At 48.2% G+C, this 24,944-nt stretch overlaps 1 protein-coding gene across 1 annotated transcript in view; it reads left to right on the top strand.

Moving 5' to 3' along the window:
- Window positions 1-1,484: 1,484 nt before the first annotated feature.
- Window positions 1,485-24,944, top strand: part of LOC122389766 (sodium- and chloride-dependent glycine transporter 2-like) — a 45,467-nt gene continuing 22,007 nt past the window's right edge. The window contains exon 1 of the mRNA XM_043382114.1: window positions 1,485-1,747. Coding sequence (XP_043238049.1) covers window positions 1,727-1,747 — 21 coding nt within the window. The 5' untranslated portion in view covers window positions 1,485-1,726. The remainder of the gene's footprint in view (window positions 1,748-24,944) is intronic.

Below are 24,944 nucleotides of genomic sequence, written 5' to 3'. Positions count from 1 at the left end.
CCATTGACTTATAATGGGGAGGTCGAGAAATTGACCTGACCTTAGGTCATCGATATCAAAATTCCGAGATGAACAAATTGTAGCTACTGATGACCTTATGACATCCTGCGACTTTCAAAGGCCTCCGACATCTACTGTAGCTCTGGCACGGTGACAAAGTTGCAAAAAAGTCACTTGAGGTTGGGTCATTCAAAGGACCTGGTGACCTGACCTTAGAAGTTAGGAGGTTCAAACTTGCACACCATGTGTAAAATTGATGAGAGAATAGTCGTACCAAATTTCGCGGCGCTAAGCGCCGCGGTTTTTCCGCTATCTACGAAAAACCTCAGGGGGCGGATATCCGCCCCCGTCGGTGCACGGGTTAAGAGCTGTCTGAAAGTAGCTACCTTTATCTTTTTGGCCCCCTTGAGGCCAAGCGATTGATCTTAATTCGCATCTGAAATCGTATTCGCGAACGAGCCTTAAAAGAATTATCAAATGTTTTTTTTTTTGCAATGTTCTAGCTCTGTTAGTTCTCACGAGCTATGAGAAAAGTTCGATCAAGTTCGTGACCTGGGGGGGGGGGTCTGACCTGACGGTGACCCGAGGTCAACACCTCAAGTTGACCTCACTCAAACAAAAAGTAGGTATACCATTCGACGCGCCTGAGCAAGGCGAACACGATGATGCCAAAGTTGCGGCTCTGCGGCCATTTTTGCGAAGTTATTTGCCAAAAACCGAGCCCTTACCTTGGTCCACTTGACCTGACCTCCGAGGTCACCGGCTGACCTGAGACCTTAAAATCGGGTACCAATCGCTGTGTCTCGTATCGGCACACGCTCATTTTTCGCGACGCTCTAGCTCCATCAGGGGCAAAATGGCGAAGGGGGTCGTACCCGCCCCCTCCCTCGGCCGGCGCGTATGTTAGAAAACCAATAGGTCCGACGAGGGTTATCTACATAAGCTGTACAAGGACTGACGTTGATCACTGGCCAGTTCGGGCAGAAGGAAACAATGATCTCTGGAGCGGCTCGAACCGGATAAATACCAATCAGCTCAGGGATCTATGTTCACCTACCGTAAGATCTACCGGTGCCGGGTAGTTAGGTGAGTTCTTAGTACGCGGTAAATTACAAGTAGTTATTTTCATCATCCAGGATGCATCGACCCCGGCATTCTTTCAAAATAACTAGGTATTTCGACCACAACCGAGTTAATCCGGAACCACCGTTGAACTATTAAAAAATAAGCAGTACGTTTAACCCGTACTCATGGAAAACATTAAAAAGTCCCTACTCTTACACAATACGCATATGCCTTCTGTTAAGTTGTAACGCGGCCTGTCATCAGAAACATCTTGAAAGCTCGCTCAAAAAAGCGTGCACAAGCTACAGGTATCTCTCACCACTGCCTCTTCTGACCTCACGTGCAGACGTCACGTGCAGCCGGTCTTTCCGTGACGTCATCCACCTGCCCGAGTGACGTCACTCGGGCAGGTGAGCACTCGCGGCGGCCAGTCTCGGCGCGCTTTGCCAGTCGCCGCGCGGAGCTCGGAGTGACGCGCGCCGGCTGCAGGACGGTCGGACGGTGGACGAGCGGACGCCGGGCGCAGAGGCCGAGGGACACCAGTGACCTCCAGCAGTAACTCGGTTGACGCGGCGGCCCGTACGCCCGACTCTGGCCCGCCGACTGAGCGAGGGCAGCGTCCAGGACCGGTTAGCACTGAAGGACCGACAGACGACGCACCATGGGCCTCGACGACAGCAAGGTCAGTCGCCAACGCATCGTCCCGTCCCCCCCCCCCTCCCCCAGATGATAGGGGCTAGAGAATGGAAGAACTCATTCTTATTGTATCTCTAGCTAATGAGTCTGGGCTGGTGTCTCTTTGCTGATCGGTAGTTATGCAAAGAGCCAATTTTTCGGGAAACGATCAAAGTAGTCGACGACTTTTATGTTCGCCCTGAGAAAGATAGCACTGGATACAGAAAACGACTATAATTTTGTTTAATCACGCAAACCACCTTTAAACTTCCCACAATGGAGAGCAGCACCATCGCGCAGGAAGCAATTCGCGGCTTTTCCCACGCTACTTATAAGTGCCTACATTATTTCATGAAACATAAGGTTGTGGAAATTACAACGCTTTAGATAAGACAAGCAAGGTAAGACACTGCTTTTCTTATTCTTTGCGCTATGTCTCGTTGCAGAATGTTTCACGCTGGCGCTTCCTTCGCTTACACACAACAGAACACAATCATCTTTTGACCAGTCTTTTTGGGAGGTCATACTCTAAACATAAAGGACGCTCATCAACAAATAATGTATTATATGATACTTTCATTGTAAGTATTTGATATGCAAACTGCAAAATCGGTTTCGAATAATATTTTCTTCCGGCTGAAAGTAATTAGAAGGCAAATCTTTCCGTATGCCGTATGTGCATGCGGAATGCGGATGCATGAAAACTCATAACACACAGCTTAAGATTCGCTCTAACAAATTTACACCTGCCATGCATTTTCGAAAATAATAGAATGACCTATTGATTAACCTCTTTTGTAGACGTTGGCGTGCATCCACTCCCACATTTCAAAGCTAGAGTCCTTCGAAAGGCAGCAAGTTAAACTGGGGTACCATGATCAGCTTGTTGAGCAGCTTCAAATCAGTCTGGCTTAAAGATGACGATTCTTGCACATTCTGCAAGCAGGAATGTGAAACAATATTACATATGTACTGGGCATGTCCAATAGTACAATCATATATAACATCTATAAAAATAGCATTTGGGAGATCATTAGCGATCAATCTAGAAAGCCCGAAATCGTGGTTTTTCTTTGAACATTTAGACGACATAGAAATAGTTATAGTAGCATTAGCGAACATAGTTATTTATGAAGCTAGATACAATGAAATAGTTCCAAACATAGTATCTCTCAAAAATAAACTTAAAAGGGAAGCCGAAGCCGAGTTATACATGGCTAAGCAGGCTAAGCAGTCAAATCTCTTACACACATTCGAAAAGAAATGGGACAAAGTCAAACAAGTGTGCGACATTCAGCCGGAAACTACATTAAACCAGAGAACGACTTAGAGAACTTACTTACAGTCATTCAAAAACTTAAAATCATTAATCCAAAACTCATTCATGTATCAATCCACACAACGTCACAACATTCACAAAAGCAGCGCATTGCTGTACATGGTATGCTTCTGAGGTTACTGCGTGTGATCCTTAGCTTCCTATCCTATCATCCCCAGAATCCAGTCCTCTATCTTTCAGCGTTCCCCAAGATGATGCTGGTGGCGGGCTAGCTGCGGGGGGCGTGCGCCGGCTGGCCCACGCGCCGGTCTGGAGACGGCCATTAACTAGTCCGATATTGAGGGGTGAGCGCGGCGCCCGCCCGGCTGTCGCTGCCGCTGCCGCTGGCGCTGGCGGGTGATCGGCTGCTGCAGCTGCCGCCGCTGCCGCCGGGGACCCGCCTGTTCGGTTCTTCCGCTTTAACCCTACTTTCAAACGCTCTTTTTTGTCATTATGTTCCATTCACTGCTATTTCGTTTTCATTGTGAGCTGCTCTTGTTTTTGCGTTCCGCGTATTTCGTTTTGTTGCGGTCACGTGTAAAAAAATTAAAAAAAGATATGACTGGAATCTTGGCGCAGTTATTTTGTTATTGTTTTGTTTGCTCTGCTATGGATTATTTAATGCATTTATACATTGTTTTTAAAGCTCATAGCAGTGCTCTCGTCTTGATTCAGGGTCCATACTTGCCAGTTGCCATGATTTGCGTGCTGTCGCCGCGTCCCAGTCGTCGGTAGCTAGTGCTGAGCGGCGGCCAGGCTGTTGTGATGTACGCGCCACGCCGCGTCGTGTCATCGTGTCACGTGGGATGTGTTCGTGTCGCTCGGCACACCATGTATCCGAAAAATATACACCGATAAAGCTTAAAAAAAAAAAAATGAAAAAAAGAACAATTCGCTGCTGTGATGACTCGATAGTAGAGCTGGTGATACAGGGGAACCTGAGAATCGTTGAAGAGATCCTGAGATAGCTATAGGGAGGGATCCAGATAGTGATGAGATCCTGATAGATGAGATCCACCTGACAGAGATGTATGGATCCAGATAGAGATGTAGATCCACCTGAAGGAGAGATGTAGATATCCAGATAGAGATCCACCTGAGGGAGATGTAGGTATCCAGATAGAGATCTTGGTTGACGTCCACCTGGGAGAGATGTAGATATCGATCCACCTTGCATACAAATACATCTGATGGAAGATGCTTTTTGATTTAGAGGCTTGATGATTCTGTTCATTGTATATGTTACGGGCCAAGTGCGAAGGCTAGTCCGTTTGCGAACGGACTAGTCCATTCGCGAATGGACTAGGCCGTTTGCGAATGGCGGTCCGTTTGCAAACGGACTAGTCCGTTTGCGAATGGCCGGCCATTCGCGAATGGCCTAGGCCGTTTGCGAACGGACGGGTTTGTGGCGTTGCACTTAGCCGCCGGAAGCATGGATCCTCGGATTGGGGTACGATTCCGAATGAATGGGGGACCGCTGGTCGATGCAGGGGCGTCGCCGACGGGGGGGGGGGTCAGAGGGATCCGGACCCCCCCCCACACACACATTCTTGAAAATATGCCGGTCCGACGCCCCCCCCCCCTCCCCCCTCACACACACACTTTTGGCCACGAAAATCGATCGGGAATAAAATAAAAAATTTTAAAAACGATTTTGGTGCATTCTCAAAATAAAATTGTCTAAATCCGAGGAGTTTTCAGTATTTGGTGGGGATTACTTTAACTGACCGTCCGACCAGATCCCCTAGTCGAAAATCCGTGGCGACGCCACTGCGTCTATATTGTTTTATGTTTAGTTTGTTCTCCGGAGCAGATCTGCGAGCTGGCGTAACTCTGGGTTAAGGTCTCCACACACCTGGTCCATTCGGGATGCGACTTTCCGCTGAACCCTGCACAACGCGGAAATTATAGCAACGTGTTGCCGCTGGCCAGGCTTCGGCGACCGATCTGGATCTGGGGACGTCAAATATCCCCGTGACCTTCGAACAGCGGAGAGTCGCGTGGTGTGCGGAGATCATTAGTACCGTGCTCCGGGCTCCCCGCTGATGACCCGACCTGACCTTGGTCGAGTTTGTGGCGCTCGATTCATTCTGCTCTGGTGTGGTGTACCGGGACGGTGCGGCTTGTGTGTGGTGAGTGCGGTGCGGTGAGTGTTCGAAAAACTGTTGTGTTGCATTGCATTTAACAATACGCGCACTGCAGGGGGGTTGCTTTCAACCCCCTGTGGTTTTTCACAGATCACGAGAAAACGGCGGCGCGCAGCAAAGCCAAATACTTTGCACGCATCATTTCACACGGGACTTTACACATGCCAAGTTGACTTGCCAATTTGACGTCACTTTGCTGGATATTTCGCACTTGGCCTGACTTCGCACTTGGACTGGGAGCATAAACGCCCGTCCATTCGCAAACGGCCTAGGCCAACTGCAATAACACACATGGACTAGTCCATTCGCAAACGGCCTAGTCCAAGTGCGTTATCGCACTTGGACTAGGCCATTCGCGAATGGACTAGCCTTCGCACTTGGCCCGCAACATATAGACCATGATGCACGAGATGCTTCTTCACTGCTCGGATTAGGGATAGAGGGATCCGATCAGCTGGGTTTGCGGCACAGTTGGGTATGGTGAAGGACAGGGCATTCGAAGTCCCGATGACCACTGCCAAACATGGGTGGTAATTAAATTGGTTAATTGAATGTGATCATTCGTCCAGTCACCCATTCCTATATCACTGGCCTCCCCATTACGAAAATTGCCCACTTAGTTCGTATTAGCTTTGCTAGTTTAGTTGCCCTCGAGAATCATTTGTTCGACTGCCATAACGGAATTCTACCAAATTCCTATCGGCCTTACTCTAAGATTCATGCGTCATCATTCTCACATCCTTGCTCGCATTACGTTCACATTTCATGTATTCACCCAAATTTAATTGGTAGCCCCCGAAATTCCCTCCGATAGTGTTAGGCGTCTTACAAACCATGGTCTCCCCGGCGAGATAAATGTCTCTTTCCGAAATCCATATGCATGCTCCGCTAACCGGCGACAAAGATACTTATCGCAGGGCCGTCCAGAATGATCATACACAAATATCCACCCTACTAATTTATGGGATCCACACACGTCCGATAGACCTATGGTATACACATATACGCGATTTACATCCGACTTATCTCTCTATCCGGGAGAGATTACCAATGCCCTCTTCCGGTCCGCGTGTAACACCTCCGTTCACGACCCAGGGACCACCGTTCATATCCTGGAACTCTCCTCAGGAACTCTCCTTAAACCCTGGGATTTACTTTCAAGGCCTTACGTGTCCTGGAGTACATCGTTACCTCCCCTGAGGCTGTCCAGTACCGATTAAGGTACCCTTACAAAATAAGTATGAGGACTTATTCGGGACACTACAGCTTGCCTTATCCGCCCCTTGGGTGACTCACCCCTGACCTTCGGCTTCTAACCTTTGGCATAGCTCCAACTTACTCTCCGACTGCACTGTAACAGTCTTCTCCTTCCCTCTGCCATAGAAACCTCTCACTGCCTCGTTACCCAGTATTACCTAAGCGGGAAATCTAACAGTAGCCGGTACCACTGGCGGAAAACGTGCATATGCCCTGCGTACGTGACGGTGTGTCCCTCTTATTATTCCGGTCTGGACGTGTGTTTATGAGAAGTGCATCTGTGTCTCATACGGTCATGCTGGTAAACGTTACGCCATAGGAGACGGGCAAACAAGCCGTCTGTGCCTCACAATGCCCTGTGCCAATATTGGTGGAGTAATCATTGGCGCTAACTCGCAAGAACGCGAAGAACAAAAACGCATTATTTATCCAAACCAAATCGTAATCTCAAGTCCTAATTGCTGCTGTACGCGTGAACCTAATCATCAGTTCTCGTATACAACCCTAGCAGACCTTGAACCGCTCTTGATTTAATCAGATGATCTAGAACCAATTAGTACGCACCGATCTGTCGTCTGGTTGTGATCCACCGTATCATAGTGAATTACTGAATGCTCAACGGAAATGACTCCTGGAAACTCGTTCGATAGCTTCTGCTGGACTACTAGTTACCTATACAAATTATCTTTATAGAGTGCCAGAATATTGTCATAGGGGTCCCTAACCTTTCATAGAAAATATAATTTAAATCATCCTATTAGCAGTAAACAATGCACATCAAACGAAGTGCAGTCCTAAATATCAAATAGCATGTCATATTTAAAATTATGCATTAACTGTTTACGTTCTTATCCCGTTGCAACTTTCCACAACTAACCATGCTCCTATACAATGACCTTCACCTACCGCACGCGCCCCAATTACGGTTAGCCCACTGTCCTACTGTGGCCGCTGCTCCACTCCCGACGCTGCTCTCATGTGCCATCTAGCGGCGCACGGTCCCGCGTCGCGAACGACGATTACCACGGCTGCCGGCCGGCGCCGCGTCGACAGTCGACAGTTGTCAAGGCCGCGCCGCGATGGGCGCGTCATCACTCGCGGTGCAGTACTGGTGTGTGCGGTCTCTTCGGGCCGGGTAGATTCAACGAATGTGTCAGTGAGTGTGAATCTGGTAAAATATCGCTGCAATATCTCCCTGTTCGACATCTCATCAGCTTCATTCCACGTAAGTTTTTTTTTCTAGCTCCGTATCCCCTTCGATCTTTCCCAAAGGTATGATTTTTCTAGTATTTATTCTACAAAAGCACAACGATCGGTACCTATATTAGTCGCATATTAGTTCTAACCACAAACAATTCTACATCTACCTATTACTCGACATTTCGCAACTACAATGACGCAAAGTACAAGGACCATCTAAAGTCGCAAAGTGTCAGACCGTCGACCTCAAACCACTACTCTCAACTCTGCACCTAAGTAACAGAAGAAATTCCGCCGTAAGCTCAAGCATTCATATCTGTTGAAAATCATAACTCATAGCCATATTCATAGATCGATTGCATGAATCAGTCGCCACCTTAAAACATTACATTCCCTGTCAACCGTATTTACCTGTTCACTAATTTATTTCGACTTCGCAATTAATTCCTACAGCAATATTACCAATGATTTCGCAAAGCAACTTTTAGTGAGTACAGCACGAATCTACACCCTTAATTTCACAAACGAATTCCAACCTCAAATATTAAGCGCACCTGACTACCGCCGATAATGAATGAACGAACCAGTTTGGCCAAACACAAAGACATATTTCAATGCTGACACGCAACATGTCAAATTTCAGCGGTCGTGACACTGAGCTGCTTCTTCAAATTTTAGGATCTCGCTCTCGGCCTAATCGCGATGTATTTCGCACTCCAACTGACAATAACGTATTTACTGGCGGCTCTGACATGACCTCACAATTCAGATCCTAATATGCTACTAGGGTGTCTGGACCAATAAGTTTAAAGTAATTTAAGTTTTCCAATTCCAATTGAGAGTGCATTTTATGGCAACCGAAAATGTTTGGCAGTCGTCACGGCACGGTAGGCTGGGCAGAGGGGGGGGTCAAGGATTGGGATTGAGCAGACTTTTCAACAACACTCACATTCTGGAGTTTCTCTGCGCTTCCGCTTCTCAGTGTGGTCACAAGCGTCGGCTGCTGTCCTCGGTTCTGATCACTCGAACTGAAGAGGCTTCTCGCGGGTGACCCCGGACTGACGGCGGCTCCCAGATGGCGTCTCCGGCTCCAGCTGTGGACTGTGACTCTCGGCTGCTCGACTGTGATTCTTTCTGGTTGGGTGGTGCACCCTTTTATAGCTTGGGGGGAGGGGGTGACTGCCACGCCCTTGCGCCGTCATCTTCCTCTGCCTTCCTCTTGTGGGTGGGCCCGTAAGATGGCGCCCTCTGTCCTGTTTAGTCACCTTGCTCCTCTGTGTCTGCAATTTTTGGCCGTCGAATCGTCTTCCTGTTGAGTGCTTTATCATCTTAGTAGTCGCTGGCATAAACCAATCCCCGAAAGGTTGGTGATTTTCGAGTTTTAATTTTGATTCTTCAATTTCATTTTATTCAAACTTTTGTTTCCTTCCGTTTCGTCTGCCGGCAACGCCCCTTGTGACGTCACTCTTGCTCCGCCCACTGACGTCATCTTGGTTGGAAGGGTCAGTAGAACAGCGCCTTCTGTCCGCGGTGGGGACGTCCTGAACTACGTTTGTTTCGGACAACAGCGCTTTCTGTCCGCAGTGGAGACGTCCTGAACTACGTCTGTTTGCTAAGTTTAGCAGATTCCGTTGCAGTGGGACGCACTGTTGTGCTACCATGGCTACGTGAGACCCAATGTGCTACGTGCCTTAAGCCTGCGCGTGGTCTCACAGTGTGCCGACGTTTGCTTGTAGCTTCAGCTGCTTTGTAATGACTACCAATGACTCATCCTGATGTGACTGTCTTCAGAGGTGCTTGTCTTAATTGGAGTTTAATGGCGGCCCATTTTGTGCGGACAGTGAGAAATGATTGGGGAGGGTGGACCTGGGGACGGGTGGGAGGAGGGAGGGAATAACGACAAGGGAGGGAAGCGTGCGGCAGCGCTCTGCTCAGCTGCGCGTCACCGGGCCGGCCGTGCCGAAAAGATACTACGTTAGATGTTCAAGATGTAGCGTGCTACAAACAATCAAATAATCGATCACTCTTCTGTGATAACTTATACTGGTCAGTGGTCGCCAGAATGGTTAGGTTTATGTTTGTATGCACCGGCCGGGACATGATGCGCATCTCGGAACGGCATCGACCCTGAGCGTAGCGCCGATCCGGGAGCGTCCCATGCAAGGGGCGGTCCTGGACACACCAAACACCTACTGATGAACATGAGTGGACGTGCGCCGTCGTTTCTCGTCCAGTGGAAGAAACTTAGTACCGCAGTACGATATAACACAGAAGAAGTCATCGTGTTGCGGCAGATGATATTTTCTGAAATTGCGGTGCATTGACCTGCGTGCTTGCTCTAACCTCTCGAATCCACCGGGCGGTTGAACGCACCCATTGCTGGGCGTCGCTGGAGCCGCCTGTGGCGCCGGCCGGCCGATGATGACGTGCACTCTGCACTCATGGGTCGTCGGCACTGCGGGGTGAGGCCATGACCGCTCCGTCCGGGCCGCCGGGCCGTCGCTGAGGGCCGGCGTCACGCAGCAGCTCTACTCACGTCCACCGCGCGTGACGTGACGCCGCGTGACGAGGCGCGTCGGACGCCTGACCAAAGAGTGTAGGTGCTGAGCTGTGACCCGACCCGACCGACCGGTGAGCGAATGGTCAGAGCCCAGAGGTGAAACTGGACAGGGTGGTTGCTGGTGGTCTGTTGGAAGTTTGTCACCAACTATAGTTGGTGGCAGGTATACCTGCTGAGGAATCAGGGGTGAGACTGGAAGCCTAAAGGTACCGTTGTTGTGCCAAAAGAAGATGACGGATTGTGAGAGCACCCAATACATGTCGACAGGGTATAGTGGTATCAATCATTCTTAGTTATCAAATCATGAATCAGTGTTTATACCTATTTATAGACATATGGTAGTCCCAGGTCCAAGTTGGCGAGCGACGACTATCGTGACCATGAGGAAATTAATATGTAGGCACCAAAGTGGCCACGTTTACAACACAAGCAACAACAGCCTAATGGCACGCTCCAAGGCGCCCAGCGTGAATCTGTCATGGACATAATCAAGTGACGGAACTACGTCTTCGGATCACGCCTGAGTGGCGCTCAGGGTGCGCTGTTCTACACCTCTCCTAGCGAGCAGACCGTGCAATTGCAGCCGGTTGGCCGCCGCAGCGCCAACCGTTTCCGGTGCCGGCGGCGGCCATTACAGAGGAGTCAGCTGGTACGAGTAGGTACTGACCGCAGCACGAGGAGGGGCTGTGAGGCGCCAGAGGAGAGTCGGAGACCCTCTGCCGCCGGCAATGCAAACACGGCGCATCGCAATGTAACGTGTGCGAAAAGCAAATGCCACCTTTATCATACAAGAGTTTGCTCAAGTTAATTTGATCTAAATCTTCGAATACAAGTTATTGATGTCAAAATTCTAGCGTAAATCATTGGCCAGTGGCCACACATTTCAACAGTAAACTTGTTATTATCCTCACTTGGAAAAACGATAGGCATCGGGAGATACCGCAGTGGCGGTGGTTAGATCAAGTACATGTTACGTATATAGTACTCTGAATAGCATAGGTACGAGTAAATGAAATAAGACGTCCGAGAGTCGATTTGGATGATGTCTATAGTGCCACGCCTTGCGAGGCAGATAGGAACAAAGCTTTGTTACTAAGCACCACTTTACCTTTGTTCCAGTTTCTGTTGAACATGTGGATCCGCACACACAAGGTCATCGTTGTCTGCAAGGCAGCACAACTAACGACTTAGTGCTTTGAGGGACATCCCCATGGTTTTCTTGGCGATTAGCGATCAACATTCGTAATGGGATCATCCTCTTATTTAGAATAGTGGCGCTATAACTTCACTCGACAGGCATTGTGTTTGGTGCTGTCAAGGGTCCTTTCTGTGCGACACATGAATATAAACTGAAGCGCTTTTTGTGTTTAATACGATCAACGATAGCAAAAAAGTAGATATCGGCTATAAATGCATAATGTCTACTGAACGTGAGCTATTATCTATTAACAAAGTAGCTGGCGTTTCCTCAACATGACAACAGTGTCATATGACCAACGAGTTTGCCAGTTTTTGCCCCATACTGCTCCAGTTTCTACTAGGATGTGCCGCATCACGTTAGATCTGCCTATCCAAAATGATATGCATACTGTAGTAAAATATTTACGGCTGAGGTATATTGAGCAACATGCAAATGATCGGTGGGCTCGCTTTATTTATGGGCACGTTTGCAACACAGATAAGATTTTCAGAGAACTTGCAAAAATGAGGCCACTTATTGAACAGTCCAACTTTCGCTATGCTAAAGTCCCCCATCAAAACGACAGAATCCCGCTAAGTGCAGAACTACCTGTCAAAACTGAGATGGTCGCTTTCACCGTCACTTTCTTACTGAATGTTTCCACCATCGATCTCAGTGGACGTAAGCCGGCTCCAGTATCTGTCGAGATCGGCATAGTGCACCCCCTTTTGTCCCGATCGGTTCTCGGTATTCGGGAGAAGGGCCTCCAGTCACCGTGCTGCTGTGCGCACAGAATGATGCCCCTTACTGTCCCGACGGGGTGCGATGACCTATTTCCTATATCTCTGGGCCTTTCCTTTATTTAAAAGTAGCATTTACCGCGGCGCCCAATCCCATCTCTTCTTCTTTTCTGAATGTCCACGATGGATTATTCCCATCCAGTGGGTCACAGATATCGTACACGTGCATAGAGCTTCTTTCCATATACTGACAGAAATGGATGATGGAGGCAGCGCTTATATAAGCTTTTGGTCTATCATTTTGTGTGGGTCTTTGCGTGCCTCAGACTTGCATCTTGCATCTATGGTATTTTTTTTTCATTGAGATGGACTCGGTGTCCACGCATAATGTTTCCCCTTGGCGAGTGACATTACGTGGATCCAACACCCGACCTCGCCCGGGTTTGCTTTCTATGTATGAAACTTCCTGTTTTTGCTCGTAACGCCATTGCAATGCTCAGAATAGGCGCCGTTGCATATTTCATTCGCAACAAACGGCAGCGGGATAAGCCTTTTGTTGTTCGCGGGCAGCTCTCTGCGTGCAGATATACCTCACGTATAAACCTAGCGCAGGCAGCCACTAGCACACCAAGTGACATAGCGCAGTCAGAGCTGCCACACCACGTGATCGCAGCCAGCCAGCCATCGCCACATCACGTGTTACCAAGCGCTGCCAGTCGCTGCCACATCACGTGACCGCTCGCTGCCAGCCGCTGCCACATCACGTGACCGCACGGAGCCGTCGGTCCGTCATCGGTTGGCGTATTGTCGGCATTGTGGCCAGTGACAATGCATGGTGACGGCCTCGCACCGACGGCCCTGACCGTCGAACACGCTAACGGGTGGACTCACGTAACACCCGGTGTACCAACTGACGGCACGGGGTATTCTGTACCACAGGTACATAAGTGTACACTTTATAACGTACTCACACTCTGGCTCGTATACGATACGGGTACTGCACCCTGGTAAACTATGCACTGCCGTTTGACGGGGTGTGATTCCGCCGCACCTCGGTATATTGTGTGCCGTGTCATGATGTTCCAGCTGCCGTTATAGAGGACTGGTTTATCAAGGACTAACGGAACGGCGGAGCGACAGACACGGATGGACTTTCCTCGCTATGACTCTCCATCACGGTACACAGCTGGACAGCCAGCGAAACACGACTATGGGAGCGAGTTGCGGTGCTGAACTTTGCTTTCTGTAATGTCACAGAGAACATAGGTAACATGCGTGTCTTACACAACCCCATGCATAGTGTCAAAGATAATGGAGCATCGCACCACGAACCCTGTTTGTGTGCCTGGTAGTGACGTGCTACATCGGCATTTAATGTTCTCTCCAGCACGGGCCGCGTTCTTATGACCTTGGTTTTTGTTCGCTTCATGCGGTGTTTTGTTGCTATAGCTCTCTCCCTGTCCTGGAAGGCGGTGGGTGTACCTAACCCAGGCTGGCGCAGGCACCGACAAAAACTGCTCAGAAATTTTCAACATCTTGACGTCTGGTCTCCGACTATCAAAAGGAAACCCATGAGCCGCGGATTCAATAATAAATTGTGTAATGTTTGGTCAATAGTATATTTTATATTACATAATTCATTACATGTAAATGTTTTGTGTTATAAAAGTGATTTCAATATATACCTTTATGGAGCAGGTCGAAGTTAACTGCACGCACCACAGCATGACAACCCTTTCTTGTTACAAAATAAGCAACCGAAGACTAGGCTAGCCACAAGTTACACAACATGCATACATATTCATATGAATAAACGAAACCAAGCTAACAACCACAGTGCAGTGCTGCCTTTGCGGATTGGTAGTGGCCAAAGTAACACACGTATCCGTCCGTTCGCCGTGACCAGACCGCTGTTCCTTCGTGGTATCTCTGTCGGCGGCTTGGCCCGCGGCTCCCGGGCCGGGAGGCGATGGCGATGACCTCGGCACTTCTGCGCGTGCGCAGTGGGCTCTGACCGAGGCTTCCAAGCGACCGGCGCGGGAAACGCTGGGGCTTACCCGGCGCTGGCCCAGCTCATCACCATGGCTTTTCGAAGAAACGCCCGAGGGATTGAGCCAGCACGGGGGCGTTCGGGGAAAAGCCCATATGCTAAGATGAATAACTTTTATGGCACTGTATCTTTGGTACTTTATCTTTGCTGCTGTATAGTTCTGTGATTATTGCCTAATGCATGAATAATGTCTGAGTGACATATGCTCGTAATGAATTAAGGTGGGTTGAAGGCTATTGAATGTTATTGGTGTAGGTACCTATATCACATAATTCCCTCAAAACGCGAGAAAGCATAAGCGCAAAAGTAATGATATAGGTACCACATCTAAAAAGATTAGATGTCTTGCTATCATCCTTCAGCAGAATTCTGCTATGATTATAAAATCCTGTCTCTGTAGCTTTAAAAGTCGTGGTGACAGCCAGCAATTAAGGGAATTGTCACGTACCGACGGGCGACGACTCTACACTGCAGTCAACACGCAGTAAAAATATGCTGAATGCAAATACCCATCGCTAAATGAACTGTCGTTATCAAAGTCGCCTGAGCTTTAATTACCTCAGCTTATCACCTTTGCAGTCAATAGTTCGTTGAATTGGTACGCCTCATTGAATGACGTTACTGGCAGGAATTGTTCGCTCATTCGCCCTTCAAAAGAATATGCCGTCCTATTCAGCATACATCCGTCTCTTCGCGGACCTGTGCACTGTGCATTGAATCAGGCAAAAGAACAAGCCCCGGGGCTGCCACCTTGAGGGAGGGTGACGCATGTGTCCTGTGAGCTGAGAGGAGCGCGGCATTTGAAGGTCACCTGACTCGGCAGCGTCAGAAGGTGACGCGAGGCGTCAGTCTGTATCATACACCGCGACCGTGACTGCCATGGTGAACCGAACATGGAGGAGGAGATGTTGTAGCTCCACTCAACAATCGTGCTGATTCTAGGAAGTTGGCTGCTGGTTATCAGATGACCGAGTCTGAAGTGATGATATACATATACCTTCAGAACCAAAATCTGTTGTCAGCTCTGTCGACTGTCGATTTGTAACGTGTGTTGTGCTTCATGGAATGAGACTTCTCGGGATGTTAGGCCGTCTGTTATTAGAAAGTGTTGTGTGTCTGTACTCTGTAGCCTTCAATGAAAAAAAAAGATCACCTAGTCACCACCTTCTTCTTTTCCCTTGTTTCACAGTTTCGCTCTCTTTCAAACCATTCTGTTGTCCTGCAGCGGGGTGCCGCATCTCCTGTCGGACGGTGGCTGAAGAGTTCCGGCCTCTCACCCCGCACGTCCCTTGGTACAAATCCACGGCAGAGAACGAGCCGCTGCACACTGGGCCGGGGGTCCGGAAAAGTGCTAGAAATTATTTGTGATTGAGTTGTTGATCTCAGTGACAAGCAAACATGCTAAAAACGAAGTGGGGCTGCTTAACCCTCGCCGGACCTATTGTCGGACCCCCCACCCCCTCGGCCGGCCGAGGGGGGAGGGTTGTTACGACCCCTTTTTGCCGTTTCGCCCCTAATGGAGCTAGAGCCTCGCAGAAAAAACAAGCGTGTGCGCCGTTTCAAGGCGGAACGATTGATACCCGATTTTAAGGTCCCAGGTCAACCGGTAACCTCTGAGGTAAAGTCAAAAAGCCCAAGGTAGGGTTTGGTTTTTGGCAAATAATTTCGCAAAAAATGGCCGCAGAGCAGCGATTTTGGCACCATCGTGTTCGCCTGGCTCAGGCGCGTCGAATGGTATACTTTTTGTTCGGGTGAGGTCAACTTAAGGTATTGACCTCGAGTCAAGGTCAGTTCAGAGCCCATCAGGCCACGAACTTAAAGGGACCCTCCCACCTTCAAAAAAGTTTATGAATTGGCATGAAAGTGATGTCGCTCGGTTCAGAAAGAGCGAAAACGAATATCTACCAAATTTTACCGAAAAATATTCACCGGTTTTCAAGATATTTGACTTTTACTTTTGTTTACTTTTTTGGGATCTCCGCTGTTTCTAGCGACTTTATTTTAGAAGTGCGGCGTTTGCGGCAGATGTTGCGCGCAAATAGCATATACCACCGCGTGCTACAAAACGTTTTAGTCAAACATTTAAAAATCGTTAGATATCTGCGCTGACGTCACACATTCAGAGGGGTATTCCTAAGCATTAGCCCCTCTGAATCAAAATGCTGCAATTTTGAAATTCAATATTTCCGATTTAAGGCATTTCTCGATGTTGTGAGTGCCGAAACCGGTAATTGTGAGCCAGGGACCCCATTTTGGCTATCTCAACTCAAATCTAATGTTAAGGTGGGAGGGTCCCTTTAATCGAAGGAGGTCGTATCGCATATCATTCGATTCGGGAGGTCTTCCCGAGTCCATTGGTGGCTTTCCCGAGTCGCTGGCTCAATTTGATCATGAGTTATTGACGAGAAACTCCTATGACCGGTGTGACGTCATAAATGACGTCACGGAAGGTCAAAAATGCAAAAGTAAAGCATCGGATCTTGCAAGGAGTGCACGAAATCACGATTCCGTGTGCTTGAGATAGTTTGAAATCATTCCATGCGCAAAAACAACAGTTTCCTTATTTCCCCATTCACTTTTAATGGTGAGGTCACGTGACCTCGAAGAGTAGCAGGCATTAGCAAAAATTGCGAGTTGGGCATGACAGAAAGATGATTGGTGGTTTGTGTGGCATGGCCATTTTTAACGGCTCGAAATAACATTTCTCAAAAAGTCTAACTAAAGAGCAAATTGTTGTTGATTATCACTGACTTGTGTTTAGGGGTTAATAATGACTGAATTTTTTAGTTTGGCCCATAAATGTTGACAGCATTGTGTGCGTTGATCAATTCTGAGCTCAGGGACATATATTTCATTTAGATTATAAGCGTTTGTTTTTCACAACTTCCAGCGTTTTAAAGAGCGCCGGGCCTTCAGTAGAGCGGCGAGGTGACAATTGCCCCTGCATCATGTGGTTTACTGGCGCATATCTCGAAAAGTAGCAGGGAAAAGCAGCAAAGCACCTATATAGAACAAAAGATGAGTAATCAGAGGCTAGTATGAAGTGTTCATTTTTAGCCGCTCGAAATAACGTTTTTATAAAAGTCTAATTAAAAAATTGGATATGATTTTAAATTACGTCTTGCAGCTGCTTGCAAACAGCTAGCTTATCTTGCAGAAAAGCGATGCAATATGTCAGAATGATGTTGGCACAGTGAACAACAGTGCCCTGAACTAGTCTGACAGGAAATTTCGTTCAAAACGACGATTGGTCAACTAATAAATTACCACTAAAGTTCATCATTAAAATCGGTAAATGTGGTGGCCTATAGAGGGTCTAAATTGTCTTGTGTTTGGTGACAACTGACGACCTCAATTTTGACCTTAGGGCAAAACTAGCATCGGAATCGTATTCTTCGATCAATTTGGGATTAAATGATACCTATTTTGTTCATATTGCGGACAGTCAGTTTGGGGGAATTTCTAGCGCTTTTTCAGGCTGCCGGCCTACAGTGCGCTGGCCAGTAACAGACCGTCGCCGAGCGAGTGAGAGGGAGAGAGCGCGTCGGGTAGAACCTGTCCTAGAAAGACCACCACTGACCGCGGCGGCCCGGCCGGCCGCGGCTTTCTACAGCGCCGAGTTCAAGGATGGCAGTAGACGCCGGCTCTCGGCCGGCTGCCGTGTGTCGTTAGCTAGAGGGTGCTCAGCCGCAGATTTGCTTATTTAAACACCATCTGTGAGCCATCGAGTGGCGCCGTTTTGCATACGCAAACGGCTCTAGATTTTCCCAGAATTTATTGTGTTAATCGTGGGACAATTGAATCTACGAGGTACGGGAGGAGAGATTACAACCAAAACGATTGGTAGGTAGTTAGTAAGGAAGGAATACTGTTCTACACTGAAAACAGTTTAACCCAGGGCCGGCGAGTAAACCGGTGTTTCGCGGGTACCCCTATCCGCAACCATTTTTAACCACCCTCCCAGGAGTCAATTTAGGACATAACACTTTCGCAATTCACTCTGGAGAGTAGTAACCCTCCACGACTATTCGCGCACCAGTGGCTCGCGACCCCTCCATCGAAAGGTATTCATCGACGCCTACCTGGCAGCAGCGCCCCACAAACCCCTAGGAGATGGGGTTACCCTCCACGCCTACCCTTCGCCGACCAAATCACGAGGGCCAAAAAAACTCCCACGCTTGAACATATTTGCGGGAAAATATCTATATTATAGCAATCTCACACCTAGAAAACATCGGTGAGAAAGTTTCACATCGGTGGGAAAGGTCAAATCGAATTCCCATAGAAATTTCGACATGACTCAGTCACCGGCATGGCCAATTTGGCCATGCAGACCGCCCGAAATCAAGGAGATGTGTCGCCGCCGCTTTCGTGACCTATATAAGAATCAAAATGGTCTCACTTGGTAGTTTCGGAAGAAAAAGCGTTGCCAATCGTCCCGTGATGAATATTGCAGAGGTTTTAAAGATGCACCCTAACAATTGTACTTTCGCCCCCACTTGAAAACCGCCAAACAATGTGCCAACATATCATTGGTTCAAAAAAAAGTTAAAAAATTGTTGTAATTCAAAACCGTATGAGACAACGCCATCTAGTTGTAACAGTAGATCCAACTCCTTCAGGGCAGGTTATGTAACGGTTCGCCATCCACGGATACGCGTTTACGATACCTCGAGTAGTTCCAACTCTTTCAGTGAGGGCTATGCCAATGACTCGACACCCGCGGGGACAATATCCGGTGCTGAGTAGCTACCTTACTGCAGACTGTGGGTACGGTGCATATTTACGAGTAATAAGGCAGGCAAGTCTGCTTACCCTCTAGCTAGAATCTGGACATGGCGAGTTAATACACATATACCACCCGCAGAGCAACGCTTAATTCGCCAGCTTCGGGTAAATTTGTTTTCAGTGTACTGCGCTTAACAAGAAAAGATACAGCTTTTTAAGAAGATGTATGAGCTCTGATATCCATTATTATGATAAACAAAATAAAGTTAGGTCATGAACCTGTAGCCCTGACCTTTCTGCCTGCTGGAACCACCTGCCCCATCGTCTCCATCACTACCCCGTTCATCCCATAATGATAACTCGGGCTCAGATGGGGGCGCCGGCCGCCCGGCACGTAGCCCGTTGCCCAACATTGCGCCCCCGGCTCTGCGTCACAGCAGAGATCGGGCTGTGCTGGCTGCTGGGCCTTTCGTCATCTATCGGCTGACTGGTTGCGGCCGCGGGGGGGGGGGGGAGGGGGAGGTGAGCGTCACCCCTGGCGAGGGCTGCCGTCCTACCGCTCACTGGTGACCTCAACCGGGTGGCGCTGGATGATGAGAGGTGACATTTGGGGACTTCAGGGACGCTGGGTGATGTTAGATCACGGACAGAGCTCGATAGAGGTTGGAATGATAGCGCGCGGAGATAGCTGAACGGCGACGGAATGGCAGATGCTGGGCCTAATAGCAAAATGTGCTATCGACGAACAACACGCCGTACCAAAGTTTCTACAACTTGCAAGTGCACTGAAAACAATTTAACCCAAGGCCGGCGAGTAAACCGGTGTTTCACGGGTACCCCTATCCGCAACCATTTTTAACCACGCTCCCAGGAGTAGTGCTAGGTCCCATTGCGGTGTAGTCGTACTTGCTCTGAGCGGATATAACCGCTGTCAGCGAACATGTCCGCTGAGAGCAGGGACGACTACACTGCAATGGGACCTTACTGTACTCTTGGGAGGGTGGTTAAAAATGGTTGCGGATAGGGGTACCCGCGAAACACCGGTTTACTCGCCGGCCTTGGGTTAAATTGTTTTCAGTGTGAATGTAAATGCTTGGGCCCTTCACCACACGAAAGAGCATGTAAAGCACAAGCTAATCATTGCGATCTGTTGCGATCCACTTCTTGTGTGACCAAGGTTGTGTTCTATCCGGCGTCCGCTCGTATCTCCGGCTTTCCTCTCGTATTTCCGCGGCCGCGGCGGTTGCGGGGTCGGGACAGCGCGAACCAAGGGCGGCCAGCGCGGCTCTCTCCCGTTCGGTCGGCTCCCTCGGGCCACGGTAAGGAGAAAGTGGTGTGTGTGCGTCCGGTCGGCCGTTGTGGACGGAGCAAACCCTCGGCCCGGCGCGACACCGGGCCGGCCCGTGCGACCCACACAGCCGGCTCTCGGGCGGGCGGGTGACCCAGTGATTCACGGAGGGATGACAGACGACAGGGTACGACCGCCCACAGGTCCGGCCTACCCCAGGAACTTCCTCCGTCCCGTCCACCTGTTACCATTCGGTCTGTTTCCCTTTTTTGTAAGACAAGTCGCCTCTCTGTAGCCCTCCCTCCTATAGCATTCACCACACCATGAGATCCATGGTGGCACTCTTGCCATGATTTTGGTAGCACAAGGCAAGTCTTGTTTGTTTATCGGGGAGTTAAGGAGCATACTAAAACTGAGGTCATTTTGCGCCCAGCCCAAGGCAAGTCTGAACTGAACTCTGAACTCCTCGGGGTAATACTGCATTTCAGTCCGACCCCACACAGTGTCCGGCTGGCTGAGGTGCACGCGGAGACTGCAACGCCTGCAGTATTCTATCTCCGGTGTTAGCGTTTTGTGCCGACGCTGGGGTCGCCGAGCATGTTCTGAGCAGCGGCCGTCCCTCGGCTGCGCGAAGTACCGGTGTTAGTGCCTGGTGGACGCACTGAAATCTCCGGATCCACACTCAGACATATGTCCTATTTATTAGAGCCCTAGAATTCAGCGTCAGTGGCCTTTTCGCTTGCTTCGAACAAACGGAATGCGTTCGCTAGTCACCCCCAAGCATTCCTGAATGCCGCTCTAATTTAGTGTGTGTCTGTGATTGGAGAAAGTGGTAAAAAGTACGTGACATGGACCTTCCTATAGATAGAAAAATAATTCGCTAATGCACAGATGCATCATGACAGGTTCAGATATGGTCCAAGGTCTTGTTAAATGCTGAGACGGGGACTCAAGGTCTTTCTCTTGTTTTGAAACGAACAACCCAGATGAACAGGCTTATATTAAACTCAACCTTACTCACCCAAAAAAGGGCTTACCCGCATTATTATGTTACAAAAGCCCGTTTATATAAGCATTTTAGCCTTCATATACATAGATCGACACAAAATGTGGTTTTTGCCAGAGGAGTTATTCAATAAACCATATGCAACATAATTATCTTACGTGATGCTTGCGTGATGCCCCTTAAAATGCCGAATGTACAGTACGAAATTCGCCTTAAAGGAAGACTGCCACCTTCAAAAAGTTTTCTCAGATCGGCCTATGATTTATTCCCTGGACAAAACAAAATTTTAGAATTCACCTGACAAAGTATCATCACGTGAATCGCGAAAAAATTGTCGATTTTCATACAATTATCAATCGGTTAATGTCTAGCGACAATGTTTACACATCACTAGACTTCAAGGTCATAAGATTATTACATTTTATTTGAAAAAGTAAGGTGTTTTATAATTTACTAATATATGATTTCATGAGAAATTGGCCATGTTTAATTTATTTTGCATTTAAGTTCGTAAAACATTAAAAAAAAATCATGGCTCATTTGGAATGGGTCTGGCCCATGTTAAACCCCATTTCCCACACTTTTTTGGAAAAAATGAACTACTGAATATATAAGTTTAACTTTTATTTTGACACTCCAATATTCTTCTCTGATCTCGAAACAATCAAAGTTTTGGCATATATTTACCAAAAGATAAGAAAATTCATGTTTCAAAGTTATCGATAAACAGTAGAGATGTCGGTTTTCTTGGACTAAAAAAATGGCATCAAACTGAACTTTGGTCTCCGATTTCTCGCAAACGGGTTCGAATTTCGGAAAACCGACTTCAGTCTGGGACATAGGTGGACATAGGCTCTAGTGAAAACCGTTTTGTGGAAAAGGTGGCAGTCTACCTTTAACCCTAGAACGCCTAGGGGGGGGGTTGTATCAACCCCCCCCCCTGAGGTTTTTTCTAAGTGCACGCTTAACGGCTTGTCGTAGCGGGCTGAAATTTTCAATGCCCTCTGGGGCAACCTTTGCGCATCTTTTGCCGAAAAAAAATTGATCGGGTCATGTCAGGTCACGGAGTTATGACGTCATAAGAGGTACAGCCTCCCGCCGGATTTTCACAAACTGAGTGCCGACGCCCGAGGTTTCCTGCCGGTGGTACGGACATCGGTTGATGGATCGTGATGAAACTTCCCATGCATGTTGGGGCAAGTATTGGCTATCATATGGTATAAGAAATTTGACCGGGTCAGGTCAGGTCACGGAGCTATGACGTCACAAGAGGAACAGCGTCCAGTACTATTTTTGAAAAGCGCCCGAACCACTATTTTGCTAATTCTTGTCACCTCAATGGGAATATGCAGCAATATTAGCTTCTATAGGGAGCAAATGGACCTCCCAAATCCAAAAATACAATCAGATTTCAAAAATTTAAATTTTGATTTTTCGAATTTCTGCCGCCGACTGTGACCTTGCCGACTTCCGGCGCTCCCAACGCGCCATTATTAGAGCTAGGGAAACGAAATACATACCAAACGATAGAGAATTGATCAAGGAACACGATAGTGAAGGTTTCAAGTCGATATCTCCAACCGTTTTGCCGCAATCGCCGCCGAAAGTTGAAAAAAGTCTATTTTTCCGAAAATTTGACCTTTGACCGGTCAAAAGTAGGTCAAATGTTGACCTAGGACCAAAAAATATACCACCAATCGCGAGATCTCGTTGAGAGCAATCCGTTGGTTTTTTCCGCTAAGCTCTACGACCTTCCGTTTCGAAACGCCAGGGGGGGGTCGTAACAACCCCCCCCCCCTGGTCGTTCGTGTTATGAGAAATGGCCTGGTCGTGCGAGGGTTAATGGATATTATCTTTAAGTATCTATTTGTTGTGATAATACGGTTGATGAGCTTGTAATGGAACATTTTTAATCGAGTAGATTGTGTTACTTTTGAAAGCTTAATGAAACTCTGTTGAGCAAAGTATCCCACATCACGCATCCACTTATCCCTGGCACGATTATGGGTTATTTCGCGTTTTCTACTTTTTACGTACGTGTGATATGCTAAGCGAGGGAAATTCCGATGATTTAATATCAGACTCATTTTGGAGGGTATTATGGGACGTTCGATACTGACAGGTAGTTCGTAACTTGGTATGTTTGGTAAGCTTCTTATTAAACTTGAATAGCAAAGAAATGTCATTTTTATGTTGTATCTGTTCTCTAGCATATCCTTTGTGTACCACTTTCTATTCTTCTCGTCAAAAAGGTCTACGATAAATCGAAGTCCTTTACGATCCCAGTCCTTGATGATGGAGCCTTTAAATTTTGCGTAGTCTGAGTACCAAAGACTTTCGGTTAGTAATGAAGGCGTGTCTGGCTTGGAAAGAGAGTTATAAGTGATAAATGTCTGAAGTACGTCCTTCCAGAATGGATTTTGTATTCTATTGCGAATTGTTCTTCTTGTACAACCAGCCGAACAACAATGGACCGCTGTTTGATTCACCGCAAGATGCAGCTATTTATTCTGTATTTATGCTTACTTTCTCTAAATCCCCTCGCCACAAATGGCGCCCAAAACGTGGGGCTTTGATAATTCTCAAATTATGAAGCTGGTAGACTGGCACAAGCCGCCGAACCCGAAGTTGATGAATTGAAAGTCAACCGTATGGAGAAGAGGAAGAAGTTGAAGAAAAGAGCAGGTGTTCGAAATACTGGCAGCAGTGCAAATGAGCGTGCTGCAGGGGTCGACGTGAAGAAAGAGGATGAGCTAAAGAAAGCTGTGTGAAGATGATGAAGCTTATGATGGTGGCTGATGACAGGAAAGTTGAAGAATTGGGCAGGTGTTCGAAATACTGACAGCAGTGGAAATGAACGTGCTGCAGGGGTTGACGTGAAGGAACTAATGAGAGGAAGCGGTCTTACGAATACTGAAAAGGATATAGAAGAAGTTGTTGAAGATAAGATAAGGAAATGAAGCTGTCTCATGAACGAAGGATCAGACTAATACAGAAGTCAGGCCGAAAATGAAACTTGACAATTGCCCGCATCAGCATATCAATTCTTCTACGTTCTGCTGTACAACAAGTCCAAGTCAAGGTCAGCTGCTGTAGTGCAAAGGAGAGCTCGAACTTTCTAGAGTATTGATGATAAGAGGACAGCAATATCAAAAGCAGAAGAGGAAGAAGAACAGGCGGAATGCTCGTGTTGTACTGAATCAAAATCAAGCACGGCCGTCTTCACAACACAGCCAAGGCGATGATCAAGTTGGTGAACGAGGAGAGGGTGCCAGGATGCTGCAAGACCAACTGCCAAACGATCCATTGAGATGGGCTGCTGCAGAGATCACCCACCTGAGCTGCCACGAAGGTCATCTACACGGGTGCTGCCTCGGATGTCACCCACCTGAGCTGCCGCAGAAGTTGCCTACCTGAGCTACCACGGAGGCTGTCACGGGTCTGCCACGGAGGTCACCCAACCGGGCTGCCACGGGGGATGCATTGCCCTCGCGTGCTGCCTCGGGGACCACTCACCTGAGCCGCCGCGGAAGTCACCTACATGAGCTGCCACGGAAGATGCATTGCCATCGCGTGCTGCCTCGGGGGTCACTCACCTGAGCTGCCGCGGAAGTCGCCTACCTGAGCTACCACGGAGAATGTCACCGGGTCTGCCACGAGGGTCACCTACCTGGGCTGCCATGGAGGTCGCCCACCTGAGCTGCCACAGAGCCTGCCACCCGGGCGGCCA

The sequence above is a fragment of the Amphibalanus amphitrite genome, unplaced genomic scaffold (genome assembly GCF_019059575.1).
Source record: "Amphibalanus amphitrite isolate SeventyFive unplaced genomic scaffold, NRLGWU_Aamphi_draft 000019F_arrow, whole genome shotgun sequence".
In the NCBI taxonomy this organism is placed as follows: Eukaryota; Metazoa; Arthropoda; class Thecostraca; order Balanomorpha; family Balanidae; genus Amphibalanus; species Amphibalanus amphitrite.
The sequence above is the reverse complement of the archived record's forward strand: the minus strand, read 5'-3'. Positions and strand labels throughout refer to the sequence as shown.